The sequence below is a fragment of the Coloeus monedula genome (genome assembly GCF_965178545.1).
Source record: "Coloeus monedula genome assembly, chromosome: 12".
Classification (NCBI taxonomy): domain Eukaryota; kingdom Metazoa; phylum Chordata; class Aves; order Passeriformes; family Corvidae; genus Coloeus; species Coloeus monedula.
This window is the reverse complement of record NC_138792.1, coordinates 18,466,734-18,484,998: the sequence shown is the minus strand read 5'-3', so window position 1 is coordinate 18,484,998 and position 18,265 is coordinate 18,466,734. Positions and strand designations below refer to the sequence as shown.

Below are 18,265 nucleotides of genomic sequence, written 5' to 3'. Positions count from 1 at the left end.
GAGGGCTTTTCTGGCTTTTGTGTACAGTCACTTCACTCAAAGGAGCAAAGCTGGATGTGGGATGAACCTGCAAACCCCTTCCTTTTATGTGCTTGAAGGGGTTGTTTTATTTTATTTTCTCCCATTCATCTTTTCTTTACATCCCAAGGACCTCACTGTGATTTCTATCCTGTGCTTGCTGAGGCAGCTGTGCCTTTTCCCTCCTCCTGTGCTGCTCCAGCATGTTGCTGATGGTGGAGACCAGGATGAAATCTGGAGGTGCCTCCTCTGATTTCCCCCTCCCTCCCCGGACAGTGACCAGTGTTTTCTAAGTGGTTTTCAGTGGGTTTATTGTTCTGAGCAAACAAAAGCAAATGCTTGCCCAGTTCTGTTGAAGATCCCATGAGGACACTGTGTGAGGACACTGTGCTGCTCTGGGAGCCTGCACCAAAAGCTGTATCATGGAATTACAGGAACATTTGGGTTGGAAAAGCCCTCCAAGTCCATTGAGTCAAACTGTTCCCCCAGCACTGGCAAGGCCACCACCGGCCATGTCCCCAAGTGCCACATCCACAGTTAAATCCCCCCAGGGATGTGACTCCAGCCTGTGCCAGGGCTGGACAACCCTTTTTTCCCTAATATCTAACCTAAACCTCTTCTGGTGCAACTTGAGGCTGTCTCCTCTCATCCTGACAAGCGAAGTGGACACCTCACCATGGTAGGGTATTGCCAACATCGCTCAAATCTCTTCCCATGACACCACCTCAGAACCATGAATCTCTTCACCGTTGCATCTTCAAGGTCCTCACTTGTTATGATGAATAATGATAATCAGCAATTCTGTGCATCTTTCCTAATCAGCATCAGACCCAGTAACACCCAGAGCCCAGGGAACAGCCAGCCAAGGACCTCAGGGAAGGCAGTTTCTCCACAAGTTCCAAATAAACCTGAAAGTAGGTTGACTCAACAGTTTGAAACCTCTCCTTTTCAGACAAAATAAGCCAAGCTTGGGAGCTCCATGGAGCTGGCCTTGGATTCAGTGTCTAGACATCAGGACAGCTGTGAGGAGGGTTTGGCATAAACCAGACAATCCATTCAGTTGTGCAACTCTCTCAATACCCCATGGCTCTGAAAAGTTATGAATTTGAGCAAAATGTTCTTGGGCAATTTTCTGTACTTATTTGAAAGAGGAATTTGATTAGAACAATAGTTATAGAATTAAGAACAACTCCCACCCTGGCACTTAAAAAAGAAATAACCAAAACCAAACACTCAGTTGTATGTTCTGTGTAACAACCTCTGGACTCAGATGGAGAGACACGACTTGGAACCAGAGTGACCTCGTTCCAAACTGTGTTTGTACCTTGGCATATGGATGGATACTGTGCTGAGGAAATATCACCTATATTCAGGGTCTGCTGCTTAAATAACAGTGCTTGAGATACTCAGTGACTGGAGGCTGGAGCCAAAGAGAGATGGTCCCACGGCACCAGGGCTGGGAGAAGGGGCTTCACCTTTCTGCAGGACTGGATTCCTGTTTGAAGCCCTTTTAGAGGAACCTCTGAGGTGGGAAATACACAAATCTAAACCATTTCCAATCTGTATTTTCTCCCTGGAGCAGTACAGGCGCATTGGGATTTCTCACAGACTGCTGGCTAAACTCATAGAATCATGGAATCCTGGAATTTGGGTGGGAAAGGAACTTAAGAGATCATCTGATCCCCACTGCCGGCCACAGGCAGGGACACCTTCCACTATCCCAGGCTGCTCCAAGCCTCGTCCAACCCTGGCCTTGGACAGTTCCAGGATGGAGCAGCCACAGCCCTGTGCCAGGGCCTCCCCACCCTCACAGGGAAGTATTTTTTCCCAATATCCCATCTAACCCTGCCCTCTGTTTAAAACCATTTCCCCTTGTCCTGTCACTATGTGCCTGTATAAAAAGGTCCCTCTCCCTCCTTTTTATAGGCCCCTTCAGGCACTGGAAGGGGCTGCAAGGTCTCCCACAGCCTTCTCTTTTCCAGGTTGAACACCCCCTGCTCTCCCAGCCTGTCTTTGTAGAGAGGATATTCAGTGAAACATTTTCAGATGTGAGTCAGGCTGACATCTGACATTCCAACTGGGATGTTCAGTCTCCCTGGTTTTACCCACATCTCAGCACACTTCCACCAGGCACAGGGAATCTGGTTACTGCTCCATTAGTTTTCACTGGAGGAGAGACCAGAGCATGCCCCAAAATCTCTGCTGGATTAAGGGAATACACTGCCAAGGTAAAGGCCCCTCAGAACTCCCTCACCTTCACTGCTGAGGAAGCGGGAGCCCAGCTAACCCTGAGCATTTGTACTGAACAGGTGGGGCAGCAGGAATAAAAACCCCCAGTGCCTCAGGCCAGGAAAATGAAATCCATGTTTAAACATCCTCTAGGGGTCCTGGGAGACTGATCCTGAACCCCACTGAATGCAAGACACTCTCACTGAGATGCTCTTTGGGGTTTAGACACAAAGTAAAATATGCAAGCTCTTGGAATTTCCCATTGCTGGGCTGTGGAACAATTTAATGGGAGAGAGGTTTCTGCATTTCAGACATTTTTCTTTTTATTAAATATATCCTGTAGTTGGTTCATGGATGCGAAGAGACTTTCTATGAAACCAGGTTTGAGCAGGAGTTGATAAAGTTGCACAAAAAAGCTGTAAGAGAACTGGGACTTAACCCCAGTTCACTGGTCTGGTCCAGCTGCTATGCCCCAGAATAAGGAGGCCTGGATTAATGGGAACTCACACAGAGGCAGAGAGGGGCTTGAGCCCCAGCCAAAAGTCCAAAGCTCTCCAGCCCCACGGGCTCTCCCTGTCCCACTGCAGCTCTCCTGGAACTTGGGAGCTTTCCAGCAGCACAAGCAACAAACCACAATCAGCTTTTGAGGAGTCTTTTTTATTAAGATAAATCCAGCAAAATTCCTAACAGTGGGTACATACAACCAACCTGCCCTTTTTGAAAAGAAATGTTTGTATTTCATTTAAAAACAGGATTACACTTTTATTTATTTATTTTTCTTTTTTTTTTTCCAAAACTGACAAAATAAAATTACATTTGGGAAACAACAGATTTCCAGCTCTTAGGTTTTTTCATGAAAATAGCTCACCTTCTTTATAAAAGCAACCCACAGAACCACTGGAATGTTTCACACGGTTATTTGTTTTGAGACCTCCCCACTTTAAGAAACCATACAACACATACAAGGGAAAAATTAAAATCTGAAGTCTGTAAGCATGACTTACACAAAAAGGGACACACTGACAGAAGTCAAAAGCTACCACCACTTATTCTTTCCATGTACCATACAAACTATTACAATCACAAAATTTAAAAACAATGACTTTTTTTTTGTTGTTTTGTTTTGTTTGTTAGGGATTTAATTCCCAAGTAACCGAGATGAAGATGTTCCATAATTAAATTCATGCTAAAAAAACCTGCATTTATAAAATAGTTGATAAAAATATTCCTCTCTGTTAACAATACAGCATGGAGGTACGGATACCAAATGATGGAGATATAGGGCAGGGTTAACATTACTCGGACTTGGCTTCCTTATCATCAGATGCTTCAGCAGCTGGTGCCTAGAAAAGGGGTTGGGAAGAATAGAAATATTATTGGTATACTGGATAATATAATTGGATTCCAATCTAACCAGCATCAAAAAGAGACCAGTTTGTTAACACAGACATGGACAAGGCTTTGTGTGGATAGACAGGAATGCACAGAAAATATTGACACAGCAACGGGCTGATAATTCTTTAAAATGAAAACACAGGAATATTAATTAGTGAGGTAATTTTGGAATAAGTGTCTGCAGAGAGGCAGAGGTTTGGAATGTATTTTAGACTAGGATAAACGATATGTTAGGGGAAGTTCAAGCCCTCATCACAGGGGAAGTGGAAGAATTACACTTCAACCACAATCCTGCTCCGTTCAAACTTTGGGGAATCAGTTCTCACCTCTCTCTATGAAAATGTGCTTTTACTTCTCAAGTCAACACATCAAACCTGCAAAGCTCCCTCAAAGCCCCTCTGATGCACATTAGCCATACAGTGCTTCAACTAAGCAGCTCCTGATCTTGTTTTAGAAATGAAAGAATAAAGGACCCTTGGCTGGATGGTGACACTCAACCCATGAAGAGACGCCACTGGCAGTGACAGAACACAACGGGCAAAGAGAGCCCTGAGAAAACACTGCTTCACCATCAGCAAGGAATCTGCTGGGGCAATCCATCAGCAGCTGATGGAGCTTGCAGCTGGACCTAGCAAAAGGCAGCTGAGGTAAGGAGCTGCCACAGCAAGGACCTGCGAGAAGAGGCTGCAGGTAAGAGACAAGACCGAGTTTACTTTGCAAATCTCTTGTTGAATTGTTCTGAGGCAAAGAATTGTCTTAAAGAATTGTGTAGAACTCAAAACCAGATTTCTGGCCCAGCACCAACCCGTGCTGAGCAGCAGAGGAACCCAGCAGTCCAGAGGGGATGTGCAAAGTCAGCTCAGGGCTGGAGGGCGATGATTTCCCTGGGCTCCACTGTTCCCCAAATCTTGGGCATTGCTGTGAGCCAGCCCTGAAAGGAGCCCTGGGCCAGCAGACAGCACCTGTGGAAGGGCTCCAGCACAGAGCAGGAGGGAGTTGGAAGGAGAAGGCCATTTCTGCAGGCTCTCCCTGGGAGCTGCCCTGGGCAGGTACCACAGCTGCTCTGTCCTCCCAGTGTGGCAGTGACCCCCCCCACCCTGTGGAGCCCAGCACAGCTCCTGCAGCTTCCAGGATGTACTTCCAGCACATCTGGCTCTGCTCCCAGCTCTAGTGGAGCTGAAGTACCTCATTAGTTTTGGTATCTCCATTTTCAGAGTGGTTTTCTTCTTTAGCATCCTCTTGTTTAGTTTCCTCTTTGCCTTTGGCTCCTTTCTTCCCTTTTGTTGCTGCCTTTTTGTCCTCCTTTTTATCATTTGCTGCTTTTTCTTTCTGTTAAGAAAACAGACAGTGACGTATTTAATCCCAATTTCCACCTTGTACATCAGCATGTTCTCAACTCCAAAACTGTCTGCACAACCTCCTTCCACCCCCCAAACTTCCTATTGACAAAGATGAGATCAATGTTTCACAGGAGAAGTGTTTTCCTTCTGTCTGTCCTGAATGTGCTACAGGGAAGTGCAGAATATAAAAGCAGCCACAGCTGGGGTTAAAAGAATTCTTATTTCAAATAGGCATTCAATTAAATTAGCTAAAAAATGTTTAACTGGCCTGTATTTCTGCCCTGCTGCTGAACGGCAGCCACACAACAAAACCAACATGTGCAAACACCAGAATACTTCAGATGTGCTGTAAATGCCTATTTAGAAAACTGTAACAAAGCTGTAGGCAAAGGACTTTCCCCTTTCCCTGCCAGAAATATTCCTTGTGATAATAAACCACTTCCATGCCAGAAAAACTGGGGGCTCAACAGCATCACTTTGATAACCACAAGAGCATTGCATTTATTATTTAAGTGCAGTTTCTTGTATGTGGATCAGGCTAAATCGAAACAAAACCCAAGACTTGATGCTTCTGTAGTAATAATCTTCCATAGGCAAGGCCAGATCCTGACCCAAATACCCGACCCTCATTAGTTTCACTTCCAAGGATGTGCCTCTTGCTGCCAATGAGTAAGAGCACTGGCTCAGCCCCTTGCTTGATTAACCTACTTCCCACAGAGGAACCAGAAACCCAGCAAGATCTACTCACAGCTGAGTGAGGATAAACAGAAAATTACTGGATATACATTTATCTACTCAGAAGATTTGTCTCAGTGACTGCAAATTATCAGAAGGTTACAAAAGTTTTCTTTCTGACTTCAATCTCTCAGTTATTAATGCACAAAATTAATTCACCTTAAAAACAAGCTGCTGAAGAGTGTTAAGGAGTAGAGTCACCTGATTCTTCAATGATTAAAAATTCACCAAAATTGACAGCAAATCCTCCAATAATGCAGAAAACATAAGATGGGGACAGTACACTCGATGAGTGTGAGTTTCCTTCCTCTCTAACCTCTCATTCCTCAGTCTCAGGGATTTCATCCCACCTGCAAAACTCTCCTACAGTGTGGTGTCAGGAGTCCCTGTCTTGGGAACACCCAGTATCCTGCTGCTGTTCAGCAGTGAGATTTAGAATTACAATTGTACTATGGCACTGCTTATCTGTTCCCATATCCCACTAAAAAAACCCGCAACTAAGTATTAACAGAGCTAAACCCAATTCTCTCTGCTGGGAAAGCCCCTCTTCAGAAAGCACTGGAGGAGAATCCAGGGAAACTGACTTCCATGGCTGCACTGCCTGGAGAGAAAGGGTCCCACAGGACACAACAGGACCTCAGCTACAGCATTGTCTTCATTTTCCTCAATCATTTTGCTCTAGACATAGCAACAACAGTACAATAATAAGGTCCTGTATTTTAGAAGTGACAAAGCTCCTTTCCCAGCTCCATGTTTTTCAATATGGCAAAGTTTAACAGGTGAAATCTATTCTGACACACAGGAAACCATTCCAGGATCCTGAAGCTTGATAAGTAAAGCACTTGGGGCAGACATGAATTAAAAATGCCTCGACAATTCTTACTCCATCACCCTTTGCACAGGTGTTGATGCAGTTTGAGGAGCTCTGGAGAGCCAAAAACACAGCTCAAGTGTCCTGGCTTCAAACAGCACCTCAGGAGCAGGAGGACAAATGCTTTCCAAGTCCAGCTGGGGGCAATTCCCAAGGCACAGCTCCCAGGGGATCCCTGCATGATCCCAAAGGGAGACCACACCACCCAGTTGTGCGGTGGGGGCCCAAACTAAGCTTTGCCGGTCCCTTACAGCCCTTAACTCTTGCATCCCTGTTCCTACAACTTTTCACATTAAGTTAACACAGCTTTAGTGTTTAAACCCAGAGATGTTTCCATGAAAATAAAAAAGCAAACTTGGAAAAAACCCAAATACAATAACGTGGGTCATGCACCGCTGCCCTGTGGGCCACCAGCAGCTGGCTCTGCTCTGCCTGGGGCACCAGCCACTAGAGGGAAGTGCAATCCAGAGTGCCCAGTCCTCCATCCAACCAGAATGTGGTCTAGAATTCCAGCTGCATGGCCAAGATGGAATGGGAAAACCTTGCTCTGCACAGCACTGAGATTGCAGAGCTGAGCCCAAATGACACATGGGCTCTCTCTCTTTTCCATGGCACCATGCTGCTCCACACAGGATGTGGAGGGAAACAGTCCCCTCACCTGGAAGTCTGCTGTGCCATAGGCAAGTGCAAATTCCTTTTCAATGGAAAAGGAAAAAGCTCCTGGTTCCCAGCCCGTCATCCTCCTCTGCAACCAAAGCGTCTCTCCCCGCTGTGCTCTGCCCACCTCGCTATCCCAAACCACAAGGAAAATGTGCAATGAGAACAGGTTAAAAACAATCACTGGAGTTTTGTTGCTGGGGTGCTTATTGGTTTTTTCTTTTATTTTTAGCTGCAAAATCCTAAATATATTTACAGAAAAATCTAAAAAATTAGCACTGCAAACTGATGGCTGGGAAGGTGATAGGAAGGGGATGGAAAGAAATCCCTCATGGATTGCAGAACTGCCCCCTTTGAAATTCCAAACTGTTGCCCCAAACTAAAAAAGAGCTTTAAATAGTTTCTTTTTGAACTATACTTTCAGACATGCCAATGTTTTTGACATTTCCAAAAATATACAGCCAAAGGGGTCTCTAGAAGTCTGAGTGATTAAAATGTGATAAACTGATAACTAACTGCAGAGAGGGCCTCAGAATGGAAATATAGTAAGAAATTGTAACTAAAAGCATGATTTTCAATGCTTTCTCTGACAGAGTCTCTGATCTCTATTCCAAGCATCATTTTCCCAACAATGCATTATATGAAACTTCAGAATGGCCTTGTAAAGCAGCAGCAAAGCCCCACCACAAGGGATTACAAATCTGCTCAGTTTATCACATTCCTACAGTAGAAATTTGATAAAATGATGTCTTTCCCATTCTTTTTGCTCACATAATTCCATCTTAAAGCTGTCAGGATAATTATGAAAAAGCAAAGTGGTTAATTGTGGAGGTTTTTATCCCTGTAAACACCTTGAGAAGGAAAATATAACTTCAGTTCAAGACCCTTACCTTAGGTGCTGCCTTTTTGGGCTTTGGCTCTGGTTTGGGTGGAGCAGGTTTCTGCAAAAAACACAAAAAACAAGTCAGGCAAATACCAGAAATAAATATTTATATTTTTATGAGCAATACGTCTGTAACTTTTGAGAATTATTTACCTAACAGTTGGCCCTGCAAAAAATCAATGGGCAAATTACGAGGCTAAGGAGAGAGCGGGTGATTTACAGAGCCACGAGCATTTGTATGGAGAAGTCCTACAGGGAACAAATCCATCCTGAAATCAATATTCCTTAACTCTGGATACTTGTGCCCAGATGGAATGTGCACTAACACAGACGTCGTATCTCATGTGAGAAGCCTGCGATATGGGGATGTTCAAGGAACAGAAACATGGAATGGGAATTTTAAACCATGCATTGCTCTAAGCATGCATTTCCCAATTCTGGGGGAAAAAACCCAATAGTTTATCTTTAACTGTCCCCATCCCAAGTGATATAATATTAAAGGATAAATACAGATACTCACAGCAGATAGTCTGGCTGACCTTCTCTTTGGCTGCATAAGGAAAGATAAGTCAGTAAAATTCAGAGAGCACATAAAGCACAGCCTTCTCAGAATTGCCACACAAAATAACATGGCATTGTGAAGCCCCATAGAAATCCTAGGATATATGAAATTATGGGCATTATGGTGAGGGCCTTGATGACTCCTCATCCCTGGAAACATCCAAGGCCAGGCTGGATGGGGCTTGGAGCACCCTGGGATAGGGGAAGGTGTCCCTGCCTATGGCAGGGGGTGGACTGGATGAGCTTTAGGATCCTTCCAACCCAAACCATGCTGTGTTTCTATGATCCTTGTAGGTCCAACCCAGGGTATTCTGTGACTTCCTAGAAGTGCAGCTTTGCTCAGCAGTTCTCTGCTGCCACCACTTTACTCAGCTGACGCGGTAAGGGATGAAGTTTCTTTACTTGCAGGAGTTGTGAGGCTAAAAGGGACTGGAACCGATGGTCTCTGACCTCAGCCCAGGAGAGCTGGACCCCCAGCACCACCTCAGGGGGGGTCACCTGTCACCTCAGGGGACAGTGATGGCCCCAAGCACCCCAAAAACAGACACAGGGCCACCCCAGGGGCTAAACACCCCTCATAAGCTGCGTGGGGTTCCTAATTTCTGCAGAACCCCACAGGAATTCTTGGGAGTGGGGACCACAAACAACTCCTACCTCCTCCTTTGCCTCGCCTTCAGCTGGAGCCTGCAAGGAAAGCGAGACATTGAAGTGAAAAGACAAGACCATCCCGTGTGACACCACCTGAGTCCTGAGGGGAACGGGAAGGGGGCCCCCCAACACCACCCGCAGCAATGGCGGCCTCCCCCCAGCCCCGCCGCTCCACGGACTACAACTCCCACAATGCCACGCGGCCGCCCCATCTACGTCATCACGTCGAGTTCGAAAAGTTCCCGCCAATTCCCCCTCACACAACAAGGTCGCCGCGGGCCCCGCAAGGACAATGAGGGACAACCGGGAACGCAGCGATCGCGCCCGCCCGAGGGGTTTCGAGTCGGTTCAGGAGCCCCACGGCCCCGGACGGGCCCGTGGGGCGCCTGAACCGACTCGAAACCCCTCGGGCGGGCGCCTCGGTGATTGAGGGGCGACCGCGTCCCCGCCCCGCCCCCCCCAGCCGCGCTGTGAGGAGAGGGGGGGGGGGCCGCCTCATATTCCCGCTGCCCCAAAGTTCCTGATTACGGTGATAAATCCCTTTTCCCCGCTTTCCTTGAAGGCCAGTTTCAAATTCTGCGCCGCCTAATGGCCCCAAATTACCATTGCACAACCATCTGGTATGACAAGAAGTGGGAGGCAAAAAAAAAAAAAAAAAAAAAAAAAAAAAAGGAGAACAAAGGCAAACGCAGGAGAAAGAGGCGACGTTTAAAGGCGAATCCAGCCGGGAATGGCGCGATGGGGATTAAAACGCTGGCGGAGGTGGGTGGGGGGGCCCGGGGGGGTCGTGGCGCGGGTTTTGCGGGGGTTTTGCTGCCCCGCGTTCTCCACAGGGGCAGCACAGCACTATGGCTGTTTGTAATCCAGCATGGAGACACTGCTGCTCCAGCCTTCTCCTCCTTCCCAAACAAAACAGCCCAAAAGTGAACTCGCCGCGCTGCCCTGCCCGCCCCGAGCCCTCTCCCTCCGCTCCCCGCTCCGCTCTAGGACATACACCAAAAATTAAAAATGCAAAAAAAAAAAAACCAACCAAAAAACCCAAAAAACTCCACACATACACGCGCGCGCGCGCTAAAAAATTTTTTTTTACAGCTAAATTTCCGCGATTGCCGCTTTAATCTCTCCCCCTTCGCTCCCCATCTGCCTTCCCTCGTTTTTTAATTATTTTTTTTTCGTACTTACCTTTCTTTTGGGCATAGTTGCACCTTAATAGTTGATTGCAAAACCTAATAGAGATAAGATATCGAAAAATAAATGGAAGCGGCGAAAAACTGTTCCGACCGTCCTGCAAAAAAAAAGAAAAAAAATAGACAGGAAAAAAAAACAAAAATAAAAAGGAAGATGTTTAAGGGACCAAGAGTTAATTGCGGCAGAAACTGAACAAAAAAAAAAATCCCCCCCTCTTTATTGCAAACAGTAAAATACACCAACACGCAACCAAACTGCATGAATGGGGAGCGCGAGATGGGCCCGGCCGCTGACTGACGGCCGAAACGGCCAATGGGGGCGCGGGGAGCGGCGCGGGGGCGGGGCGTGGGCGGGGCCGCCGTAGCGCGAGCGCCGCGCGCTTTCCGCGTGTGCGCGGCCCGAAGCGCGGCCCCGCCGCCGCCGCCTCCGCCCGCCCGCCGCGGGGCCCCGCGCCGCCGGCCCCCCCTGTCCCCCTGCCCCCCGCGGGCCGCCCCAGAAACTTCCCCCAAAGTTCCCGCAGGCCGCAGGACCACAACATGGCCGCCTCGGCCCCGCGGCCTGCGGGAGCGCGGCCGTCGCCGCCGCCTTTCGGCCCTGCGGTACCTGTTGGAAAGGGCCGTGGTCCGCCCGTGGCCTCGGCCGGCGGAGGGAGGGAGGGGGCTGCGGCCTTTGTCCGGCCCGGCCCCGCGCCGGGTGAGCGGGTGGTTTAACTGCCCCGGGATTGTCCTGAGCAGTTCGGGCTCGGAGTGACCTCTTGGGCTGTTTCACCTCGGCTGACGCCGTTGAGGTTGGCCCCGGAGCAGGGCCTGCGAGGCTGAGGTTGTTCGTAAGGTGAATTCTCAGATTTTGGTATGGATTAAGGAAAATTAGTTCTTGTTTCCATCATAGCTGCAATGTCTGGCAGTGCCTCCACCATCTATTTTGTGTATTTCCATAGGGAAAGTACAAGGTGTATTAATACCACCTTCAGGACCAAAGCACTTAGCACTAAGACTTAAGCAGGAGCTGCTGCTCTGAGGTGTCACTGTTGCTGCCCAAAGCCAGGACGACCCTTTTTAAAACCTACAATAAAGTAGATTCTGCAATCTTCCTAGAAAGCCTCTTCCAGTGCCCAACTGCCCTTCATCCCCCCCCCCAAGTTTTCCCTAGCATCTAAACTGTACTTTGGTTGTGAATTTCGGTTTCTTTGTGCTGTGTCCACCAGATCCAAAGAACGATTAATGAGCATCAAATTCCACTAACATTTTACAGACTGAGTCATTTCACATAATATTATCGTTTTTCTCCCTAAATCTTCATTTTTCTAGACTAAACAAATTCTCAGAGGCCTCATGATCTCATAGGCCATACTTTCTAAACCCTTTGTCATTCTTAGGCTCCCCTGGACTCAACTTTGCATTCCCTCCCAGGTCTGTATCCACTAATCAGGTTAATTAGGTAACGGATCTCAGCGTGGCATTTGCAGAGTCAGCACCAGCATCACCATGTTGGTTCAGGCTCCTCCTGATCCCCTGTAATCCCCGGATCCCTTTCAGTGCTGCTCCCTGAACAGCTGTTCCCCCGTTCTTGACAAACTCATGGTGACTTTTTGATTTGTCACTTTTTACGTCACCTCCCTCTCCAAGGGCCGAGATGTCAATAGTTTATTATCTTCCTGCACTTTGCAGTTAAGATGAGCAATTTTCTGTCCGTGGAGCCACCCTTCTCCCCCTTCTTCCAGTCAATGTTGATCCATCAATGCCATGATTATTTTGTTAAAACACACCAATTATTTAAGGATGGCTCTGAGTGGTCTCCTGAATCCTGGCAAAGGCACTTTCTAGCCTCACTGTAACCATGTAACCAAATGAAATCAGGCCTCCTTCAAGTTCTCCTGCGTTAATCAAGATTTTAAATGGTGTTTCCAACAGTTTCCTCCATCTTCTGAGTGAAAAGTGGCCTGAAACACTTTTCAAGAGCTCTTGGTCTCTGAGTTCTCCATTACCATCAAGGTTTGTGCTTGAGTTGCCTCAGGAGGTTTCTCCTGTCTCCCTGCAGTTACTCTTTCATCCTTTCTATATTCTGGGAGAAGTATTTGTGGAAGAAGAACAGGAATTTGTTGAAGGATCTGTCAATATCTTCTGAACAACTTGCACGACCAATGGTTTGGATCAAAATGTGCAAGTGAAGAGCAGATTTAAAATTCACAACTGATTTTTGCAATATATAATATATATTTTTTCAAAATATGATATGATATGATACGATATGATATAGTGTAATATAATATAATATAGTATAATATAATATAATATAACATAATATAATATAACATAACATAAGTAATTTTTGCGTTATATTTGCTCTGCCTTCTTTTTCACCTTCCCAAACACTTCTATTTAAAAAAAAAAAAAAATCATTAAACCACAAACTGACCTAACTAATCATTAGTGAGATCATTTCCCTCTAAAAAGACCGGGTAAGCTGCTGTGAGATGCTGTTATGCTGCAAGTGTAAATGGCTGTAACTATGCAGGAAATTACAGACCTGGTTGTAGCCAGGAGAATAAGTTTATTCTGGAGCATTACTTTGTAACGTGTGACTTTTTGGATGTTTTTGCCAAAACTGGCATTTTTTATTCAGTACAAAATCACCTAAAACTGAATTTACGAATCATCTCAAATCAAAGCAAAAAATCAGAAATTAATTTTTTTTGTGTGTGTCGCTGTTTCCATGAGAAAATTCCATGCTAAAATTTGAATTATCTTTCTGTAAAGTTGTTGACTCCAGAGGTAAAAACATCCAGTCTGCAAACAGAAACATGGGACTATGTCAAACCAGAAGTGACCAGCACAGGATGGTCAGTCTGAACAGCCCACACTTCCAGAGTGATGCTCAAATGCTGAGAAATGGTTTGAAAACTGGGAATGAATGTCCTGCAGAGGAGGAGGGTCTGCTTCTGATGTCAGAGACCTGTAGTACTTCAGGAATGTTTTCCTGGACCGCCTTCTTGAACCGAAGTAGATCAGGACATTCCTGAATAAAGGCAAATCACACCAAAGTCCATCCTGGGTGATCGACTTCTCACCTTCCTGGAACAGGGAGTCAGATATATGTTCCTTTCTCATTCCTTTGTGCTAAAATTCATGGGGGTTGGAACATTAGGAGATTCCTTTCCACATATTCTGCTCTCAGCCTGGTTCATTTAACTGTGCAACAGCCCCACAGTCACGAGTTCAGAGGAAGGGAAATTAGGACTGTGTGTTGTAGTCATGGCATATATGACCAGTAATATTAATACATATTTTTGTGGCAAAATACCACAAAACACATTTTTGTGTTCTGTATCTGGTGTTTAAAGTGTCCTTCTGCCTTATTTTATATAACTTTTGGGATGAGTGGATTATTGATCTATAGAAGAGGTTTGTGCTTGGTTAATTTTATAGTTTGTCCTGGGTGATCCTGTGGTTTGTCCTGGGTAAAAATTGATTTATGTGTCAAATTCAGTATTGATTGCAATGAAACATTTAGAGCTTATTAATTTGGGAAGATGAGGATGAGGAATTTAGGATTCTCATTGAGTCTGTTTCACCTGTGCTTCAGTAAAACCTTTGGCATAGCTGCAGCATCTTACCTGGTCCCTGATAGTGAAGGGGGTGACTACATGCACCCAACTTGTATTAAACACAAAACACAGGTAAGAGGATACAAGAATGACTTCCAGGGAGCTTCAGGCATCTATCCCAAAGCAGGAGCTTACACTGGAGTTGTCTGGACTCCCTTGATAGTCAACAGAAAAATGCCGGGACCTTTGGGAGCTCCTTTCTAGGACAGATGTTCAATCAGCATTCTAAACCGGAAAATGTATTTCCTCATCTAACACAAAGGAGATTATTCACAGATTTGGTGCATAAAAATAAATGGAAATGTCTATTTGCACTTAGAACACACTGGCACAGGTTCCCCAGAGAGCTTGTGGACACCCCATCCCTGGAAATGTCCAAGGCCAGGTTGGACAGGGTTTGGAGCAACCTGGGATCGTGGAAGGTGTCACTGCCCATGGCAGGGGGTGGAACTGGATGGGCTTTAAGGTCCCTTTCATCCCAAACCATCCTGAGGTTCTATGAGATAGCAGGTTTTAATCCCAAATAACAGGAATGGTTGTTCTGTTAATGCTGTTTTAGGACACTTTGTTCAACTGGGCCTTCAAGGGTTGCTGCCCTGAAAGGCAGAAGACACAACCCTGAAATCTGCCAACAGCCGTGTCTGGTCCGTGGCTCCCTCTGACCCAGGACTGGGCTGGACAGAACACACTTTGTGCTCTGAACACTAAATCCTGCCTTTCCCAAGCCCATCCTGTGAGAAACCTGCAGTTCCCACTGGCTGTGAGCTTGGAGCAAGCTGGAAGGAGGGAAATGGAGCTGCAGATCTGTATCTGTTGCCTGCCATGAAGGTGTTGGCGGTTTTCATGTACTTGGAGATGGCCCATGCATTCCGAGTCTTGGACTTTGCGGAGGCCTTGGGGTCTCCTAGGACTGCGTCAGCTTTGGTCAAAGGGTCTGCTCACAGACTTGCTTGCCCCCAAATTCTCTGGGAATCTCCAAATGGCTTCTGGGAAGACTTCTAGTAAAATAAGTTCAAAATCAGTACTAAGGTAGCATGGTTCGTAAAACTTTGCTGGTTTTTTTGGTCACAACCCTCTCAGTTGCTGAGTCTCCCTGGGAATGGACTGTAAAAGCTGGGAGCACCAGCCGTGTCCTGGGGCTGTGTGGAAGCAGTTTTACCCACTCCAGGGCTGCAGGGAGGACCATCTGGCAATGGTTAGGTTGTTATTATTCGCTGTGTCCATTGATTCTATCCCAACCCGATGCTTCGGCGCGAGACAGATCCTCAGGCGAGCTCATGAGTTCCTGTCTGGGAACTCCCCAGCCTCCTCCTCCTCCTCCACAAACACATGCAAAAAACTCACTGGGGTTTTCTGCCCCAATTTTGTCTTTTCTGCATGTTCCTGTTAGCCCTCCATAGCAGACTGGTTCTAGAAATCATCTTTCAGGCCTCCTGCTCCTGCCAAGACTGAAAAATGAGTTATTGTGGGTTTGAATTTTTTGTAAGTTGTGTGTCAAACTCTGGTTTTTCACAATTTTCTTTATGTTTCACTTCATAGAATCACAGAGTCCCAGGAAGGGACCTTAAAGCTCATCTCATTCCACCCCCTGCCATGGGCAGCGACACCTTCCACTATCCCATGTTGTTCCAAGCCCCGTCCAACCTGGCCTTGGACATTTCCAGGGGTGGGGCAGCCACAGCTTCTCTGTGCAGCCTGTGCCAAGGCCTCACTACCCTCACAGGGAAGCATTTTTTTCCCAGTATCCAATCTAGACCTACTCTCTGTCAGAGGGAAGCCGTTACCCCTTGAATATATCTGTAGTCTTGTAGCTGTGGTATTCCCTTCCATGTACTTCCCTCGGGTACTCCAGGGTAACTCAATGCCCTTCAAGAACAGGCCAGAGCCTTCAGGACTTGCCAGAGCCCAGGCTGGCTGCTGGCTCGGGGCTAGGAGGATAGATGGCCAGTCCGGAGCACATGGAAAAGCAGGGATTAAATGGTAAGCGAGGAGTTGTGTGTGGCCAGCCCCACTGTGGATGGGACATTGTCTTTGAAACAGGGAAGTGGTGGAGTCCTGAAAGGATTCAAAATTGTGTAGATGTGACACTCGGGGAAATGGGTTAGTAGTGGCCTTGGCAGTGCTGTGTGTGAATGGCTGGATCCATGGTCTCAGAGGGCTTTTCCACCCTAAATGATTCCATGGTTCTGTGAAAGCACTGCTGACCCCCCATCCCCCAAGGCACCAGTGCGGACGTCCCCAGGCCTCCAATGTGTCACAGAGCCCCCGGCAACTCCCTCCTCCTCTTCTTCCTCCTTCTCCTCTTCCTCCTTCTCCTCTTCCTCCTCCTCCTCTCGGGCCGAGGGGAGCGGGCCGGGCTCCGGCCGCGGTCCCGCCGAGCGCCAGCAGGGGGCGCGCCCCGGCAGCCAGCGCGGGGCCTGGGGGGGCTGAGCCGGGTCTGGGGAGGCTGAGCCGGGTCTGAGGAGGCTGAGCCGGGCCTGGGGGGGCTGAGCCGGGTCTGGGGAGGCTGAGCCGGGTCTGAGGGGGCTGAGCCGGGTCTGGGGAGGCTGAACCGGGTCTGGGGAGGCTGAACCGGGTCTGGGGGGGCTGAGCCGGGCCTGGGGGGGCTGAACCGGGTCTGGGGAGGCTGAGCCGGGTCTGAGGGGGCTGAGCCGGGCCTGGGGAGGCTGAGCCGGGTCTGAGGGGGCTGAGCCGGGTCTGGGGGGGCTGAGCCGGGCCTGGGGAGGCTGAGCCGGGTCTGGGGGGGCTGAGCCGGGTCTGAGGGGGCTGAGCCGGGTCTGGGGGGGCTGAGCCGGGTCTGGGGAGGCTGAGCCGGGTCTGGGGGGGCTGAGCCGGGTCTGAGGAGGCTGAGCCGGGTCTGAGCAGTTCAGCGAGGCTTGGGGGGAGGGGCTGAACTGGGTCTGGGGAGCTCAGCGGGGCCCGGGGGGCTCAGGGGGACCTGGGGGGAGGCTGAGCCGGGACGGTTTTAGGGGAGCTGCACCGTAATGTAACTCATTGGTTCCACTGTAGAGGAGTGAGAGTCCCTGCTCCGGCCCTGTGAGTGACCTCCTCCGCCGTGTGCCTGCCACAATTCCGCGTAAATCAAGGAAACCCGGCCCTGCTGAGTTTCCAGAAGAGAAAGATTTCTTGTATTTCCCCACCTGTAATCAGAAAGTCTTTGGAGCAGGGGAGCAGTTTGCACCTCCCATGGCACGGGATGCAGCAGGGCACGGGCAAAGCCAGGAGACACGCTCCGAGTCACGGCTTGCCCTTTGGCTCCAGTTACTGCCAGGCTGGGACTGGGAATGAAGGAGGATTTCTGATTTCCTGTTGTGAGCACTGAGCTGATGTCCCTTGCCCATCACACCTTCTCCGTTTCACACAGATCCGGATCATCTCCTCGGCCACAAGCACAATCTGCGAGGAGACCCTGGCACAGCCTCACGTTACTCATAGGTGGATTCTGGATGAATTTCTCTCCGTGGTTACAAAGCAGCTGTGGAGCATGTGGAGCATGTTCTTCCTGACCTTTTGGACAAGATGGAACTTGCAGTTGATTACTGCAGTATCTTTCGTTGTGAGATTCTCCTACAGTTCTTTCTTAAAGCAGCTGAATTTGACAGCATTGAGAAGGCTCCATCCTTGCCTGTGCTCTAAGGAAAAAGCGAATGGATCTTTGCCATCACTGGCAGTGTTTTAATGTGAAATCCTAGGATGACTCTGGGATGGCCAATCCCTTGGGCTTCCCTTTGGGGAGCATCTAAAATTTGGTAATTTTGTTTGAGGTTTTGGTCTACATTGAGAAAGATATTTCACGGCTTCACAAGTGTTTAACAACGAAAACAGAAACAACACTGTGGATTTTACAGGAGTAGCATGGGAATAGAAAATATCTCACTTTTCCACCAATAAAGTAGAAAATTTACTTTTATGAGTCAAGAAAACCAAGTTGTGTCAATGATACCTGATTCGTGTATTGCTCTTAACTTAATAAATCTCATTTCATGATGATAAAATGCCTCCTAGAGTGCACTTTTGAGAGTAATGATTATAGCAGCGTTTTTAGGAGGCAGGAGGATGAGGTACAGCTTGCTCCAGGTGAATCTCACCTCTGAGGAGCCCATTCCAAGTCTCCAAGGAGAGGAGAGCTTGCAGAA

At 47.8% G+C, this 18,265-nt stretch overlaps 1 protein-coding gene across 4 annotated transcripts; it reads right to left on the bottom strand.

Annotated features, from left to right (window-relative positions):
* Positions 1-2,903: 2,903 nt before the first annotated feature.
* HMGN5 (high mobility group nucleosome binding domain 5) lies at positions 2,904-11,243 on the bottom strand (the record flags this gene model as incomplete). 4 transcript variants are annotated; one of them, XM_082289339.1, is made up of 7 exons in its annotated part: positions 2,904-3,590; positions 4,828-4,971; positions 8,136-8,186; positions 8,649-8,678; positions 9,344-9,373; positions 10,520-10,622; positions 11,129-11,243. In XM_082289339.1, 6 exons carry the CDS (start codon positions 10,532-10,534, stop codon positions 3,543-3,545), a joined length of 318 nt encoding a protein of 105 aa, XP_082145465.1. In that variant the 3' UTR covers positions 2,904-3,542. The 4 variants fall into 4 exon arrangements, with proteins under 4 accessions (XP_082145465.1, XP_082145466.1, XP_082145464.1 ...); XM_082289340.1 differs by lacking the exon at positions 11,129-11,243 and adding an exon at positions 10,769-10,808 and having other exon boundaries at positions 10,520-10,563; XM_082289338.1 differs by lacking the exon at positions 11,129-11,243 and having other exon boundaries at positions 10,520-10,754.
* Positions 11,244-18,265: the final 7,022 nt, after the last annotated feature.